At 34.6% G+C, this 19,256-nt stretch overlaps 1 protein-coding gene across 1 annotated transcript in view; it reads left to right on the top strand.

Moving 5' to 3' along the window:
- SEMA3A (semaphorin 3A) overlaps positions 1–19,256 on the top strand; it is a 213,821-nt gene that overhangs the window by 187,465 nt on the left and 7,100 nt on the right. Inside the window, exons 14-15 of the mRNA XM_003782631.2 lie at positions 1,323–1,480; positions 6,023–6,090. Of these exons, the coding sequence (XP_003782679.1) occupies positions 1,323–1,480; positions 6,023–6,090 (226 nt within the window). The remainder of the gene's footprint in view (positions 1–1,322; positions 1,481–6,022; positions 6,091–19,256) is intronic.

The raw sequence follows: 19,256 nt of genomic DNA, 5'->3' as shown, positions 1-19,256 counted from the left end.
TAGTAAATGTGGAAAATCCCACAATAATTATATTCTTTTGTGTTTACATAAATTTACATTTAATATGCTACCCTGGCTCAACTTTGCTAAAGGCATTGTGAAAATTTTACTGAAACCCTGAATCAGTAACATTTTTAAAAATATAATCTCACTCTGTCACTCTGGGTAGAGTGCCATGGCATCTTAGCTCACACCAACCTCAACCTCTTGGGCTCAAGTGATCCTCTTGCCTCAGCCTCTCAAGTAGCTGGGACCACAGGTGCCCACCACAATGCGTGGCTAGTTTTTCTATTTTTAGTGGAGACAGGGTCTCACTCTTGCTCAGGCTGGTCTTGAACTCCTAAGCTCAAGCAATCCACCCTCCTTGGCCTCATGGAGCAATAGGATTATAGGTGTGAGCCATCCCACTGGGCCCTCAGTAAACTTTTTTTAATCTCCCACATTCTAATTTAGTAACACCAGTTTCATGGAGGATAATGGCACTGTAGTATATTTTATCTGAATGTGTACTGTAAAGATCTGTTAAACATGCTTATTTTATGGATAAGGAAGTTAATTATTAGAAAAATCATATGAATGGCTCTCAATTATATGGCAAATTAGTGCATCCAAACTATATGGCAAAACTTAGAATTCAGGCCTCATGATGCCCAGTCCAATGTTTTTCTACAACATTTCATCATGGTTTATAGATTGCACCAGTGTGATTTGGTTCCTCTTTTTGATAATCTTTCAAAAGAGAAATAATCTCATGGTTTTGTTTAAAATCATCTTCATAAAGGTATTACAAGAGCAAGGCAGTCCTTGGTGTTGAGCCAAAACATTTTTCAAATGCAAACACCAAAACTTTGCCATCTTTTAGAAGGTTCATACCCCATCATAGGCAAGGTTCATACCCCCAATGTGACCCGAGAGTCATAAGCATATACTTCCCAACTCAAGCCATCTGGAACGCATGACGATGAAGACTGTTTTGTGAATCAATATTATCAACAGTAGGAGTGAAAAAGGAAACATCCTAAAAGTAAGAACAAAAATGAAAGGTTTGTTCTTGGTGTATTACTGTCTTTCTCGTGCCTGAATTTTATTCTTCACAGCAGACACCTGTTTCAGTCTAACGTTTAGAACTGGCTCTAGCTCCATTTTAAACTGTCATTTTATCTACCAGGCCTCTAAAGAAACTCTTAAGAATGTGTATTTTTAAACCCATAAATATACTTTCTCTCTGATAATTTATACATAATGAAACTTTCTTTTACTCAAAAAAAGAAGATTTGCAAGAACAGGCTAGTTCATCTCATGAGAGTAAACTTTGTCCACAGCAACAGCTCTACATTGGTTCGACTTCGGGGGTTGTTCAGCTGCCTTTGCATCGATGTGACGTTTACGGGAAAGCCTGTGCCGAGTGCTGCCTTGCCAGAGACCCTTACTGTGCTTGGGACGGCTCTTCATGCTCTCGCTATTTTCCCACTGCAAAGAGGTAGGAAAAGTCTTAAAAATAAAGAAAATGTCTTATTAACCTTACCTGATTCCACTTTTGGAACCCCTCTCTTCAAATAAGTACATCACCTTTTAGTAATGAATAAGAAAAAGGTTTGGGAGCAGGAAGTGAGGATTGTATTTCTTTCCTTCCAAAAAAAAACAGTAAAACAATTAGAAAAATGTAAAAGTCTGACCATCAAGTTCACAAACTCATCCGAGACAAAGTGGTATAGGCCTCACTGCTGAGCATCACGACAATCACCTTGGAAGTCTTCCCCTGGGGAAGCTATGCCCTGATATTGGGGCCTAGTCCACCCTTCAGGCAATTTTGGAACTCTTTCTGGAATGACCATTAGAGCTGTCTTCATACGAAGCCTGACAATTAAATTTGCCAACTCATCACCGTGTGTTTACAGTGGCAGTTCTGTAGAAAGAACTCGGTAAGGTTTCAGACCTGTTATTTCAGTGTCCCCCAGCTGTGCTTCCGTGTGGGGAGTCACGGCAGTGTCTTGCTGGGTGGCATGCATTATTGTTGCTTATTTCTGAGCCCAGATGGTCCTTCTAGAGAAAGAGTTCCAAAATTGCTTTGAAAAGGTGGACTAGGCACTTGCGTCCGTGTGTAGCTTCCCGCAGGAGAACTCTGAAGGTGACTATCGTGATATTCAGCAATGAGGTACATAGCACTTTTCCTAGGATAAATTCACAACCTTGTTAGACCGTATGTAAGAGGAAAGACCGAATGTAATAGATTATCTTACTAAATTACTGAAAGAAATTAAAGATAACATAATCATATCCTTTTTGTTTACACTTGGAAATTATGCTCCTTTGCAACTTCATTTTACCAAAGCTAACGTCACAGAGAAAGTCATGAACAGAATCTAGACTGAGCCTTATAACTTTGATTGAAGTGCTCCATTGTCCAAAAATGCTCTATTTTTATCAGCAATATTCTATCCTGGTTTTAAATTTCAATAAGGCAATTTATAACCCTAGATGAATAGAAAATTCTCAAAGAAAGGAATTTATTTTCCTTGGGGTTTTAGGGACTTTACAGGGACTCAATTATAAAAAGACAGGAAGAATTTATTTCTAGTTTTAAAAATATCATATTTTTGTATGTGATATATGTAATGTCCATTAACATCCCAAAGTATGTCTTTACATTCCAAGTAAATTTAAATGCCACTCTGTTATCATAGTTGCAGTGTTTGAACCTGAAATATAAAACCATGTAATAAAATAGCCATCTTTCTATACACGTGCATTACTCAGATAGCTAACGGTACTTTTGATATTACCGAGATGTACCTTTTGAACAGGTTTGAATAGAAGTTGCTAAGATATGCCTCAGAAATTGGGTAAAGCAATCCGTTTAATATGAAACATAACTGAAAGTGATTGATTTTGAGATTAAATATACTTGAAACATACATTGGATCATTTAATAGTGTTATTTTCAGGAGATTCAGCTATCCTACACAGTGGTTTATTTGGCTTTAAAAGATAAAAACACTTCATTTCACAAAATAGTTTTATCATAAGTGGCAGAGGATATATTGAGATGGCTACCTTTCTTTTGTAATATTTATCAGAGTTTAGGAAATGAGCAATGATAGAAGAAAGTAATATACAGTATCTCATGGGCCTTACGATTAATGACATGTGCATAAGTGGAACTATAAAATAGAAACTGGCCTTATCGAAGTGTTGCCCTTTAAGAGTAATATAATTTGTCTTGTTAGTATTGCTAATGTTTTAAAGAAGCTATGAATATGGGTGTTTCACAGCGAGTAAGGTATGCTCCTCCACATTTGGGTAATTTTTAATGTTTGGAAAAAATATTAGGAGAAAGTAATGGCCCTAGTGTCTATTTAAATTATTTCATTACACTCTTTAGATAACAGTGACTGAGTGTAAAATCATCTACAGCTTGAGTCTATCATATGATCATTGCAGATGGATTAAAACACAGTATCCTGTTAATAGTGAATGTATAGCCCAAAAATATGGGGAAAGAGGAGAGGGAGGGGAGGAGATGGGGGAGGAGGGGTAGATTGGTGCGATCACACCTATGGTGCATCTTACAAGGGTACATGTGAATCTTTCTAAATGTAGAATATAAATGTCTTAACACAATAACTAAGAAAATGCCATGAAGGCTATGTTAACCAGTTTGATGACAATATTTCAAATTGTATATAAAAAACAACACACTATACCCCATGACTGTAATAATATACACAGCTGTGATTTAATAAAAAAATAAAAAAGAAAAAAAATAGTGAATGTAACTCCTGCAAGAAACACTCGTAATTTTCTTAAGCTATCAACATTCAAAATTAAGATAACTAATGTATTGGGATGACTTTCACATACCCCTTAATTTTGTGGTAAATTTAAAATAAAAATTAGTGTGGAGATAATATCTGTTGATTAAAGAAACTGTGAGTCATTTAATAAATAATATGCAAACTTTACAGCAATAAAATTAAATTATTTATGATTAAAAATGTATGCTTCTAAACTAAACATTTAGTTCTACAGAGCTTTTAGGATGCTGAAAAATGTGGAATTCATGCTGGAAGTGGAAATGAGTATTATTTCTGTTCCATGTGTAAGTGTATAATTCTGCCTAAGTTAGTAATAATCCATTCTTAATAAGGAAAGAAATTAAAAATCATAACCACATATGTATTAATTTAAAATCTGTATATTATATATTTGAAGAATGTTTACTGCATACCTGTAACTCAAGATCGAAAGAATTTATCAACACATTTAGTTATGCCTTACAGATTTTACTTAATCCAATTTCATGAGTCTGACACTCCATCTTTGAAAAGGATGTTCAGAGACTTCATGATTTATATATTCTCTCTGATGGCATTTTTCAAAAGCTTAAATGGCAGTGAAAAATGCCTTCCCAAATGCTTTGTGGTTCATGTTTCACAAGTTCTCTTGTTGGCTCAATTTTGAAATGTGCCACATCTGTTTGATAGTCTCCCTAATTCTACAAATAGAAATCTATAAATACTTTAGACTTCTAAATTTATGAATACAGTAACAAATTCCATATTTGCAATTCTCAATAGTCTTGGTGAGAGCTCTTTTTGGGATAGTAACTAATTTTACAGTAAGACAATACCCATAAAATAGCTGTGGAAACAGTTGGGCGAGTGCCCCTCAGTCTCTTCCAGCCTGTTATACACGGCCAATCTCCATTTTGAGCTTCTCCACCCCGCAGTGGCTGGACCCCCTCTCTGCCTTCCCAGCCCATCCGTAACACAGTACAGAGGAAGAATGCCTGGACTGGACTGCAGCTAACTATGATTCGAGAATAGAAGGGAGATGAAATGAACTTTCACTTTTATATGCAAATTTGGCTTTTCTCTGTGATAGAAGTCCATTTCTTCTCTCTCACCTTCCTCTGACAGAAAGAAGCCTGGTGTTAAGTCCAACATCTGTTGTTGCTTTCCTCCTTTTATTCACTACACAGGGACATTGGTTTGCAATCACAGCCGTATGATCAAAAAAAGGTTTCTAAAAAAATGGTTGATAATAGCAACCAAAAAAAGAAATTTAAAAACTAATTTAAAAATAGAACTACTAGTCAATATTATCAAATTTTACAAAAAGCTGTTTAAAGAACAAGGCGCGAGCACTAAGAGAAAGAATATTCGTGTGAGTATTAATTTTCAAGTTCACGCCTTTTTTAATAATCAGAAAAGTTTAATTTCTTTTATTGAAGAAGTTACTGTCTTAAATTGTAGCTCTTTCCACAGAATTTAAGCCAGAGATTTTCTTTTTATTTTAGTTTAGTTTTTTGAAACAGAATCTTACTTTGTCACCCTCGATGGAGTATTCTGGAGTCATAGTTCACAGCAACATCAAACTCTTGGGCTCAAGTGATCTTCTTGTCTCAGACTCCCAAGTTACTGGGACTACAGGCACCTGCCAAAATGCCCAGCATTTGTTTTTTTGTTTTTTTTTTTTTTTTGCAGTTTTTGGCTGGGGCCATGTTTGAACCTGCCATCTCCAGTATATGGGGCCAGCACCCTACTCCTTTGAGCCATAGGCACTGCCCATATCCAGCAATTTTTAAAGATGGGGATCTGGCTCTTGCTCAGGCTAGTATTGAACTCCTGAGCGCAAGCAAACCACTTTCCCCTCCTTGGCCTCCCAGAATGCTAGGATTATAGGCATGAGCCACCTGGCTGGCCTACGCCTGGAATTTTTAGATGTTATTGGTTGACATCTAGTAGTAAAAAGCTATGAATTCTCTGTTATCTATATTTTAGACTTTTAACATATTGTTTGTACATTTAGATAATTGTTTCCTATTTCTTGGAAACGACTCTGACAGGGATAAAGAAATTCTTTTAAATATCTTTGCTTGGATGCAGATGTATCTCTTCCTATAAGTTTCTAGAGTCTTTAAATATACATATTTTTGATTGATTGCTTTTCATTCTTATGACAAATTTCAAAGAGGGAAAATAAGAATACATTAATAGCTTCTAAATGTAACTTTTTTCAGACGCACAAGACGCCAAGATATAAGAAATGGAGACCCATTGACTCACTGTTCAGACTTACAACACCATGGTGAGTCACATTTTCATCTTTCCGACTGCTTAGAACAGGAAAACATCATAACTGATAAAGCATATCTACGAGGACATACGTGCATGCAGTCTGCACATCATTCCCGGAACATAAAGAAATTCAGCTAAAGAGAAGTAAAATCTTGTAAAAAAAAGTGTTAAAGAACCAAAATATCTGAATCATGTTTTAGTACATGATAAAAATTCAAGATATTAGACGCTTATTCGATTTAAAACTCACTGTTGTCATATTAGCAAAAAGAAGACAGATTTAAGTACATACTCTGGCATATATTAGCAGCCTATGAAAAGTAAGCAACAAACGTGTTCATTAAAATATGTTAAATAAAATATAGTCTTAAAATAATCCAGACAAATTACTCATTTACTTGTTGACATAAACCTAATAAATTATTTTTGTGTATCCTAATCAAGAGGAAGATAACACACATGTCTTTACACTTAGGATTATCCTTTGAACTGGGCATTTTAGACCAAATTCTATTTTATGCTTCCTAAGGGTGACAAGGCCTAGTCAATGTCAAAGTTGCTTATTGATGATGAAATACCAACCAAATATATTCAGTTAAGATTCGGTACAATTGTAGTGCTATCTCACGGTTTCCACATCAACCACTTACAGAAATAATAACGAGGTTCTGCTTCCCTCTGCTGGAGAAACTTGTCAATGACAACACTGCTAATGACAATTCATAGTAAAAACAATAACTCAGATGTACAAAGTGAACATTGCAACTGAATGTAATCATCCTATTGACTTTGTTCATGATTCTCACAATAATTCTAAAGGCAGTCTTATTTTTATCAATTAACTTTTTGATTTACAAATTCATTATGTACAATATTCACGTTTCATGAATGTTAAGAAAACGCTGCCACAAATAGCACCCCAGCATACATTCCAAATCCTAATTACTTTTCTGAAATTCAGATCTCCTTTAGCATAATTTGGTATTCGAGTCATGAGTATTCTCAAGGTTGACCAGGAATGCCAATAAAAGAGACACGTAACCATGATCAGAGCCAATGTTTTGGGCTCACTTTGCTTGCAGAATTTTCTCACCCAGGAGGTTCCTATGTATTAATATCCTCAGTATAAATAAGAAAGAGACCACTAAATTGGAGTAAACGTGTGACTGTCCCTTCACGGGCATTGTGCGTTTATTGATAGCCCTTCCTTACATTTTTCAAATGGCACACTTCAATTGGAAAATGAAATATAAGCCAGTCTTCCATTAATCTACTCCATGTAACAATGTTGAATTATGATCAACATCACTCCTGCAAGGAAATATTAAGAAGGAGAAACCCATTATATTAAAAAATCTATTTGCTTGTACATGGAGAGTAAATGTTAATTATTGGAAGTAAAAGAATCAAGAGAATATAACCAGAACTCTTTTCCAATTAGACTTTAGTCTTGATACCAAAATGAACCTTTTGTGTTGTTCGTTGTTATATCTCTAGATTTATAATAGGTACAATATTATGAATATTGTAGATATTCAATAAATATTTCTTGAACGAATGATCTAAAAATTTCAATTATAATGTTGGTACTTATTTTTCAATAGAGATTTTAACTAAATAGCATCTAGTAATTTTTTTTAAATTTTCTTTGTTACACATTGTTAACACTATCATATTAAAAAATAAAATCTCTCTTAAGAAACATAATTTTTAACCAATCAATTAACTAAGAAATATTTATTGTGTGCCAGCTTATGGCACTAAAATATATTTTGAAAATGGCTAGGGATAATATGTAATAAAAATAATCTTACTGATGCCCATTTGTTTGGCAAACTACTCCTTTTATTCATTCAGTTACTATAGTATTTCAAAATGATATTTTTGCTAGTTATGAGAGTACACACACAAACCGAAAAACTGAACAAAGGAATTTTTTTTCTAAACCATAAATGTAGATAAATAAATATCATTGGCCATTTTATGAATGGGCTTTGGAAAGTATTTCGAATTCTAAATTTTTTTTTGATGAAATTAAGATGGACAAACCCTATAAAAATGGAGCATATCAGGTGATAATAAATGACTTTTTTCTCCTGGTCTTCCAATCAGAATGCATTCTGTAGGAAGAAAAGGGAATGACTGTGGTTCAATGATACTGGTCTTTTTTGGGGGGAGGGAGGGTAAATGACTCTAAGCAGACATTTGTGATATACAGAAGGAAAGGATAAAATAGCCCAAGAGATTCTACAGCAGTAAAACATACCTTTTTTTTTTTTTTTGAAGGCTTCTTTATTCCTTATATGCTTGTGCTTCTAATTGACCAGACATAAAACATATACACCATGGATAATAGTGATTGTCAAATGTTTGGAAACTAAGTCAGGCATTCCCACGTGGTGAGGCTGAGTCTTACTATTAGGAATCAGTAATTATTTTGCAATAGTTGATGTAAGAATCTGAAAGTAAAATGGGCAAGAATCCAGAGCCCAGCCCTATGAAATCATGTATGTTGTCTTGCTAATATCGCTTCTCACAGTGGATAAAATAGACGTGCTCATGGAAACATAGAAAGATAGGAGATGTTTTCACAGAAAACTGCTGGGCCACATGAAGCCAAGTTCCACACTTTAGGATGATCAGTTCCAGCTGTAACGCTAAATATTCTGTAACACTCTGTATTTTACATATCTGGAGGTTTTAATAGACAAACTATATGTAAAATATTTCAGAATTAAGGTGAGAGAAATTTCGCTTGAGTTGAAACCTTTAACACTCACTCAGCACTCTGCTCCCTTTCATATAAAGCAGCCAAAGTGGTCCAGGGGAAACAGAAAAGCCCGTGTCCACATCCCCTTGATCTCAACACTCTCTCCGTTGTCACTGGTGGGTGTTGACCTAGACAGCTTTTAGGAACAAACCCTACATACATACGTACCGCCAGATCTTTTCTTCCCACTCACACCTCATACAGGATGCTGAAGAAAAATCTCAAGGTGTGTCCAATCTGTCCCCTTCACGAAAATCATTGCTGTGCACAAAACTGGATCTCGTCTGACTTTCCATTCCAGAAAATGGCCAAGTCAATTTACCCCTAAAGCATCTCCCATTTCCCCTCTTTTACTAAACAAGAACGAGCCGTAATATGATTTATGTGCCCAGAAAGGAAAAAGCTACACTGTAATACCAGTATTTTTAAAAGTATAATAACATCATCTTAAATTTCTGGGCCCTTGAAATGTTTTATGTCCTATCTTCCAGTTTAATGCACCTTGAATTTCACTTCCTGAAAGTATTTTTGGCTACTCTGTCTCCACACATTTCCTTTCTAGCGCCACACAGTAAAATGTCCATAGAATTAAATCTTCTTAATTATCTCCACAACTAGCCCATCTCAATTTATGTCTGGGCTGGCATCAAAATCATTCCAAAATTTTATAAAATATCTTTGGCAGTGCCATGCTTGTGGTCTCTAGAGCTATAAATTCAGTATTTTGTAGCCGTGCCATTATATCCTGTGCATCTGAGCATTCAGCTCCGTGATAGATGAGCATGACGTCAGCCTTAAAAAACCCTACGTTTAATAAATTACCAAATTTCATCAAGTCTAACGAGGCACCGAATATAAATGTACCACGGTTTCATGTACTGTGAAGAAAGATAAACTGCCCAAGATAGGCCACCTAAGAGCTGATCTCAGCATCAAACTGGGACACAAAATCACGCAGGAGTAGTTTAAAAGAAACTGTTTTCAGATGAAGCTAGCAAGGAACATTGCCTGTTTCAACCATAATCATGGGTGGTGGAAAAGCACTAAGAAAGAAAATGCTCTTTGAACATGAACTTCATAAGTACTACCCGTGGGGGGCACATAGGGAGGGTTACGTTCTAAGTTCACACAAAGAGGGTGGCCCCAAAACCACTTACAGAGACTTTAAAAGAGGTATCAGGTTAGACGAGAAGAAGAAAGAATTCTTTCTGAAAGAAAGGAACTTCGACTCCAATTTAGAGCAATTGTAAAACACACACTGATACCAGAGATATTAAAATGAAAAGACGCATGCATTCCAGAATCAAATCATGACAGAATCAAATCATCTATGATTTTTTATGCTTTTTTGAAACTACTGCCAGTGGACTACATTAGTCATTACAATATTTGCCTTTTGGTATTACCTTGGGCAAACAATTCCATTATTCATTATTTATAGGTCTGAAAATTAAGTTCCTGAACTCATCCTAGAAAAAGCTCCATACCTCACTGGTGAATATCACCATGGCCACCTTCTAAGTCCCCCTCTTGGGAAGCTGTGTTCCAATACCAGCATCTAGTCCACCCGTCAAAGTAATATTGGAACTTTTTCTGGAATGGTCACCAGAGCTCTCATTATATTACCCTTCACATTCTGTATGTCATCAAAATATCTTCCTTTCAATGTTTCCTTTATCTTAACGTAAAGAAAAAAGTCATTGGGGGGCCAGAGCAGGTGAGTGGGGAGGATTTTCCAGTACAGTTACATGTTTACTGGCAAAATCTCCCTCACAGCCAGTGCTGTGTGAGCTGGCTCATTGTCGTGATGCAAAATCCACTGAGGTGTTGGCCAAGATTTTCAGTAAGATGTTCCTTTCTTCTCTATCAATGTTTATTTGCTCTTCTATTTTTCTCCCAGTTAGCTGATGATTTTGAGCACAATTTGATTAATTTTTGCAATTTTTTTTTGTCAGTTCTGCTCATTACTGGCCGCCCTGACTTCTCATCAGTGGCGCTTTCTTTCCCCTTCGAGAAACATTCAAGCCATTTGTATGCTGCCATTTTCTTCACAGCATTATGCCCATAAACTTGGACTAACATGGCCCTAATTTCACTTTCAGTCTCACCAAGTTTAACAAGAAGTTTATGAATGTTTGTTTGTTCATTGCTCTAATTCAAGCTCTGACATTCTCTTAATGGCACACAAAAACGCGCAATAATGAGTACCACTCAGCAAGACACCGCCTCACGTCAACACACACACAACTGTGTGAGGCTGATGTACAAAGGTTCTAAAACCTTACAGAGCGGTTTGTACACAGTATAAGCACACGGTAATCAGTTTACAAACTTAATTGTTAATGTGTGCAAAACATAAGAACAAATAACACAAATAAGAAGTTTGAAATATTTTATGCTACCTTTATTCCTGATTAAAGCCTTGAATGCATGTCAGCAGATATCACCTGTTCGTGCCCCTACAATTTAGCTATTGTAAAAAGAGAGCTGTAAAGGATGCATCATACTTTTAAATTCACATATCATTAAAATGCAATGGTATTTTTGTTTTTAGGGAAGGTTTCTGCTTCAGCAAATGGGTATATTTCATATCCCATCATATCTCTTGAGGAAAAGTTAAAAAAACATTAAAGTCAATGTTTAAAATAAACATTTCTATGGTAATTTTGCTCTGGCATATAGATTATTTGTGCTTTCATTGGTAATGCATTTGCCATAAAATCATGAAAATAAAACATACCAGATGTTCAATATAGACTTAAATATACATTATAATAGATTTCTTCATACTGTTACTCCTTTTTAAGTAAATGAATTTCAGTCTCCCCTCTACTAAAAAGTTTTTAGCATATGACATCTCAAGATTAAGTAAATGTTAAACATAACTATTGAAATTGCTTCATATTTAATATCATAACACATCATTATTGTATTTTAAGTTAATTAACCCCCAAAATAAGATACTGGTGGCTTTTCCTAATAAAATTATTACCAGTGAACTATAAAGTTAAAATATCCTGACCTTGTCTGTTAATCCATCTACCTATGTAGCAAATTTTAAACATAAACTCATAAGAATCTGGATTCAAGAAAGACTAGAAACTACTTGGCTTATAAAATTCTAAATGCCATGTCCTGATAATTACTTTCCAGTACCAAAGATAGATCTTAATTTAGGACATAAAACAACGTTTTAAACTGATTTCAATAAGTTGATTAATGACATGTTTTAATGTTCTGTAAGGTCTCGTGTTTTTTATACATGGCTAGTAACAGTCACTAAATTTTGTATTTATTGGTCATATTTCTACTCGATGTGTTAAGTACACATGCAGGTGCTTTATACACATGCACACAGTTATTTCTTGATGCATGCAGGCAGGCAGGCAGGCAGGCAAACCCAAAATAAGCAACAACAGTAGATGAGGCATTACCATGATAAATAAACAGACATGGTTTCCACTACATACTTTAAAATAAACTGTATTTTCAGACACTACAATGTATGAGACTATTAAATCTGTTGCCAGCCATCTTAATACTCAGGTATAAAAAATACATGAATGTTAAGAATGAATGCTATTTTATTTTCATTCTTTAAAATTTTAAATATTTTGTCTTCCTGTGAGATAGTGATCAGCCATAACATGCTGTTTCAGCTACTGCTACTGAAAGAGATGTTTTTTAATCCACTTGAAGTCAAATTGAAGCCTATTCTATTGACAGATAATCCGTTGTATTTCTGCAGAAAATCATCTAGAATCCAGTAAGGAAAACCTAAGTAATGCTTTTTAGACTTAAGTTACAAATTGCTATAATTTCCTGTGTCACCAAGAGTTCATAGGAAGCATTTCCTTTCTTCCTTTGCTTGACCATCCACACTGACTACTACTGAGAAAAATATTAAAATGACAATGTAATGAAAAATGAAATTTGATGTCTCTTTATCCAGCCCAGCAATTACCAATATATGTTAAATAACCTAAATATTTAAAATAATTTGCATCCTCCCCTCTCCTCAATGTTTACTTGAATATTTTTATTCGTAACATTCAATTTTTAATAATGAAAAAGAATATGAAACTTGATAACAAATCAGAGTTGAATTAGCATATGGTTACTGCCTCATCCATCTCTGTCTTTTCTCTATGACATCAAATTTTCCAAGATTGTTGCATTATTAACATTTCAATCTTAGGAGACATTTATGGGGTTAAAATGGAGACCGAAATAAAAGAAAAGCTGAAATGCGATGCCTTCTGTTTCTGATATATTGGAAGAGAATCAAATGCTAAATAAGGCCTTTAGCAACATGATATTTTTGGCCAAATGATGGATATTGTGACTTTTTTTTGTTATTACAAAAGGAAGCAATTTATTTAACTTTTTTTCCCTCCCATTCTTTCTAGTTTATTAGCCTCATTTCATTTCCATAAATTATCCCACAAAAAAGAGGAAATGATTAATTGATGATTGCTTCCTCAGAAACATTATTTCTGGTCATTAACAGCTGCAACATATTGTAACATTGTGTTATCCAAATACACTGTTGTGCTTTTAAAATAATTTAATGTTTTGTTTCTCTCAATTATTCTAACCATACAGATAGTTGAACCCATGAGAATTTATTATGCCAAATTATCAAGGATACCCATTCTGTCTACTGGTAATTTTTATGATGAAAGTTTATATGCAAAATAGTTGCTTTTTTTCCTGTGAAATGTGTTTAAATATAATTTTAAGTGAGACTGTTTTCTTTCTGGAAATCTATAAAATTATTTATGACCTGGACATCCTTTTCTGGTATAGGTCTCTGTGGACATGTGAGAAAATGTGTTCATATGAATCTCAAATTTCTTTGTCTTCTAATTATATATTTGAAATTTTTTGATTTTTGATATGCTTCAGTAGTAATCATCTGCTTCAACTATATCTCAAATCAACTATTATTATTAAACTTAAAAAATATGAAGAATTCTAAATGCTTATATATATCAGCAGTTCAAGGGTTCTAAATTCTACATTCTTATTTTGAGACAGAGTCTCACTTTGTTGCCTTTGGTAGAATGCTGGGGCTTCATGGCTCACAGCAAACTCTTGGGCACAAGTGATCCTCTTGCCTCAGACTCCCAAGTAGCTGGGACTATAGGTGCCCACCACAATGCCCAGCTATTTTTAGAAACCGGGTCTCACTCTGACACAGCCTGGTCTCAAACCTGTGAGCTCAGCAATCCACCTGCCTTGGCCTCCCAGAGCACTGGGATTACAGACGTGAGCCACTGCCCCCGGACCCTATGTTCTTTTCTATTTAATTACTTCTTTTATGTGATTATGATGTTTATGTCTTGAGGATGTCAAAGTCATATGCATTTTCAGATTTTTAAAGTCAGTGTAGTTACTATTAAGCAAATGTCAGCTAAGAATTTATAATTCTTTTTCTGCCAGGATTATGGAACACAGTATGGGGTGAAAATAACTAGATTAATAATAATTATAACAAATAAAACTAAATGTCTCTGTCATAAGTAAGAAGATAAAAGATTTTAGGAAGTATAAAAGACGAAATATTTTTGTGATGATAGTAAAGTAGGATGTTAGGGAGAAGAGTTCATATTTTGTTGTTTAAAATAAATTATTTTAAGTTTTATTTAATAGTTGAAACTATAACAATAATGTTATCTTACATTTATGACTCTTACTGTGCCCAGATGTACTAATACTTTCCTACAGATTGTTCTATGAAAAACAGAAAATATCTTTTTAAGAGTTATAAAAATTTACATTGTCTAAAATTGCTAAATGACCTGTATATTTATGACAATTTGCAATTGTCTATGTAAAAAAAAACAAAAACACAGGTAATAGCAATGTCACGTAGACAAAATGTACTGACAGAGAAGAGCAGGCATGTAATAAGGACATTTTTTGTCAAAAAAAATCTATGTTTTACTTATATAACTATCTAGTAGCTTTTTGTCCTTCTATATAGAACAGAATTATGATCACATATTTAATTTTTTTTCATTGTTGGAGAATCATTGAGGATATAAAGAACCTAGTTATACTGCTGACATTTGTTAGGTAAATTCTTTCTTATAGTTGTGTCCCACCCACAAGAGGTGTGTCACTCACCATAAACCCCCACCCCTTCCCTCTTTCTGCTCCCCAATTCCCCCACCCCCTGCCATGTACTAGCATCAATTGTTCTCATATCAGAATTGAGTATATTATATTCTTGTTTCTCCATCCTTGTGATACTTTACCAAGAAGAATGTGTTTCATCTCCATCCAGGTTAATACAAAAGATATAAAGTCTCCATCTTTTTAAATGGCTGAATAGTATTCCATGGTATACCTATATCACAGCTTGTTAATCCATTCCTGGGTTGGTGGGCACGTAGGTTGTTTCCACAATTTGGCAATTATAAATTGAGTTACAATAAACAGTCTACTGCAAATGTCCTATGATATAATGATTTTTTTTCTTCTTCTGGGTAGATATCCAATAATGGGATTACAATGGGAGGTCTAGTTTGGGTTCTTTGAGGGTTCTCCATACTTCCTTCCAAAAAGGTTGTATTAGTTTGCAGTCCCACCAGCAGTGTAAAAGCATTCCTTTATCTCCACATCCACATCAGCATCTGCAGCTTTGAGATTTTATGATGTGGGCCATTCTGGCAGGGGGTTGTTGATATCTTAGGGTGGTTTTGATTTGCATTTCCTGATAATGAGGGATAATGAGCATATTTTCATATGTTTGTTAGCCATTTGTCTGTCTTCTTTGGAGAAGGTCTGTTCATCTCACTTGCCCATTGATGTAAGGGACTATTGGCTCTTTTTATGTTGACAGATTTGAGTTCTCTGTAGATCCTAGTTATCAAGTGTCTGCCCAATTCATAATATGCAAATATCTTTCCCCATTTTGATGGCTGTCTCCTTGCTTTGGTTGTTATCTCCTTAGCTGTAGAGAAGCTTTTCAGTTTAATTAAGTCCCATTTGTTTATTTTTGTTGTTGTTGTTACAATTGACACTGGAGACTTCTTCATAAAGTCTTTCCCCAGGCCGATACTTTCAAGTGTTTTCCCTCATACTTTGAGGATTTTTTATTTTCTAGTGCCTTAAATTTAGATCTTTTATCCATCCTGAATCAATTTTAGTGAGTGGAGAAAGGTACGGGTCCAGTTTCAGTCTTTTACATGTGATTACCCTGTTCTCCCAGCACCAGTTATTGAATAGGGAGTCTTTCCCCCAGTGTGTTTTTATTTGGTTTATCAGAGATGAGGTGGCTAGAAGAGGTTAGTCTTACCTCATGATCACATAGTGGATTAAACATTAAAAAAAGAATCAGTTGTTCAACAGAATCTCAATAATTTCTAAAACCTAAGACTAAAAAAAAAAAAAAAATTCACCAAAGGTCAACATAGAGAGAATACTGCAGATGCAGTGAACAGTCTACTCAGCAGTCTTGTCATATAAATACAGTGAATCACACATAGAGTTTCACAAACAGGCTTCTGTAACTTAGGCCAAGAGGACTTAACAAACACAATTAGTAAGATCAATTATCTAGCATGATTAACATAATTCTTGTTCCATGTAAAATGCTCTCAGATCAGCTAGTTTAATCCTGAGGGAAATTTTAGATTACTCTAACTCTGAATGTAAAAGATTTTATATTGTTCAAGAAATCTAAAATCTACACTATTTTCCCTGGTTGTGCTTTTGATTTATATTGGGTAATGGTGAGTTCAATATTACACTCTCTAAAAAGTATTTGGATTACAGCTACTGTGTGCTGCCATTTATACATAGAGCTGTTTAATAAATAATCCAAATAGAGTGACTATAACAAAGAACAATGTAGTGTGTATTTCAAAATAGCTGGAAGTTTTTGGTGTTTTCAGTACAAAGAAATGATAGATATTTAAACTAATAAATATGATAACTACCCTGATTTGGTCCCTATACAATGTTTACATGAATTAAATATCACACTGTAACCCCTTAATATGTATAATTATTATCTATCAGTTATACATAAAAAATTAAAATTGATAGTATGTTTTACATCCTAAAAAAGTGAAGAATCTAATAAGATTAGAAGATAAAAAATCAAAATACTGTTTCTATTTATAAATTTTCTCGAGTGAAAGGAGGAAGGATAAAGTAGAAACGCATTTTGAGATCTCTAATGGTTCCTAATTTATAGAAGCAGTTGAATCAGGAAAGAGTCAGAAAAGGAGATGGATATTTATTGAACATCTCCTAATCTTTACTTTATAGTTATCAAAGAAAACATTACTTATAAATAAATACCTAATCACTATTAGGTATCTGTTTATAAGGAGTCAGATGATGAGAAATTAATAGACAAATGTTCACAGGTTATTACATCTGAACACCCAAATATATGGGGGCTTGGATGAAGCCATTTTAAATGAAAATTCTGGTCTTAAATTAAAATTTTCTTGATGGTAGAAACTGTTTTTGCCAGAGGAGTTAGCAAAAATATCCCTATTTCATGGATATTTACATTTTGTGATTATTCCTGATGCCAACAGAACCTAACAAAACATAAAATAAGAGACCTTCAAACCAATGAAATAAAATAGCACCTCTGTAAACTGGCTATGCTTGATAGTTAATGTGATAACACTTTTAGCTTCATTGATTACCAGCTAGAAGATGTTTCTCTTCCTTTTTGTTGGACAAAGGTGGGAGGGGGGAAGGGCCAATGTAAGGGGAGATTGAGCCCTAGAAGTATTATCTGGTATAGTTACCAAAACAAACAAACTAAGGCACTAAGCTAAGGCATCAAAATCTCCACCTGAAGTTCTAATTTTATTCAAATGAGAAAGTACCTGAATGTCAATGTTTCTAGAAGACCATGAAATATTTAGTTTAAGAGACTATTAAACTAAAAACAACTTGGTATAAATTCTTGCTTAAATCAAATGTCATCTTATATTAAATTCTTCTATAAAGAAATATAAGCTAAAATATTTTTAAATATAAGAAAACATTTACTGGGCAGCACCTGTCACTCAGTAGGTGCGTAGGGTGCTAGCTCCATATACCAAGGGTGGTGGGTTCAAACCCGGCCCTGGCCAAACTGCAACAAAAAAATAGCCAGGCATTGTGGCAGGTACCTGTAATCCCAGCTACTCAGGAGGCTGAGGCAAGAGAATCACCTAAGCCCAGGAATTGGAGGTTACTGTGAGCTGTGATGCCACAGCACTCTACTGAGGGTGATAAAGTGAGACGCTGTCTCTTAAAAAAAAAAAAATTACTATTAAACACATTTATTTTTTCTGGCCCTTGGAAAAGTTTGTCACAAGTAGAGGATATATTAAAGAGAAAATAAAAACTGAGCAGCTCAGCCTGGACTATTAAAAAAATTACCAAAAAAGTATCTCTATGCATCAGCTAGAATGATTACATTACTTGGAAGGAAGATAAATCCGAGTGATTTTTTAAGTGCTTATTGATGTTATATTTGTATTGAAACTCTTTCCTATTATACAAGTCGCATTGTTCTTCTTTTCTGTGTTAAATAATATATGGAAGGATGAAAGAACTTTGTAATTGCACGCAATGCCTCACTTCTCTCTTAGATTTCTATAGTAACTTACATTAGGCAAGAGACAAGTCAACTGTTCTCATAAATGTCAACATCTAAAAAGTAGGCCTGAGAGACACGGCTATTGATAGAGAATATACTGGCAGATCACGGTGCCGTTTGTTTCTAAAACCAGCAGATTTTTCTGTTAAACTGTTATACATATACATTGAGATTCCTTCATTTATCGAAATTGAGTGAAAGGTCTCTTCCTAAGAGTAAAGGGATTTCTTGATCAAAAAAGCTTCAACTGCAGAACAATTAAAAGAAAAAATATATTTAACCATAGTAACATTAACTTCAGTGATATTACATTCTAATTACTCATGGTAGCCCCTAAATCACAAGACATTTTCTAGGCCCTGTTGAGCACAGCAATTCAATTCACCCCTATCCCAGAGAGTAGATGTCTTGCAAACTAGCCCAGCAATATGTCCCATATTTATTAAATTCAATGTGCAATTAATAATTTTAGAGGAAAAAACCCGCCTAGTCCAGGTAGATGTTGACACACAAAGATACACAGCTCCAATATTTTTAAAAGGTGACTTGGAATCAGTTAGATATTGTTTCCTTACATTTTAGTCATCTCTTATTTTCTCCTATTTCCAGGGGTTTGATCTTTTCAATAAGAAAAGAACTTCCCAATATTAGATGAGTTCTGTCTCATACCTAGAGCATTTGAGAAGCAAGCAGTGAGGCTGACATCCCCGGAGGGAGTAACTGGGGGCAGAAAAGAACTTCCCAATATTAGATGAGTTCTGTCTCATACCTAGAGCATTTGAGA

Source organism: Otolemur garnettii, unplaced genomic scaffold (genome assembly GCF_000181295.1).
Source record: "Otolemur garnettii isolate 467f Iridium unplaced genomic scaffold, OtoGar3 scaffold00005, whole genome shotgun sequence".
Classification (NCBI taxonomy): domain Eukaryota; kingdom Metazoa; phylum Chordata; class Mammalia; order Primates; family Galagidae; genus Otolemur; species Otolemur garnettii.
This window is presented reverse-complemented; position numbering and strand designations above follow the sequence as displayed.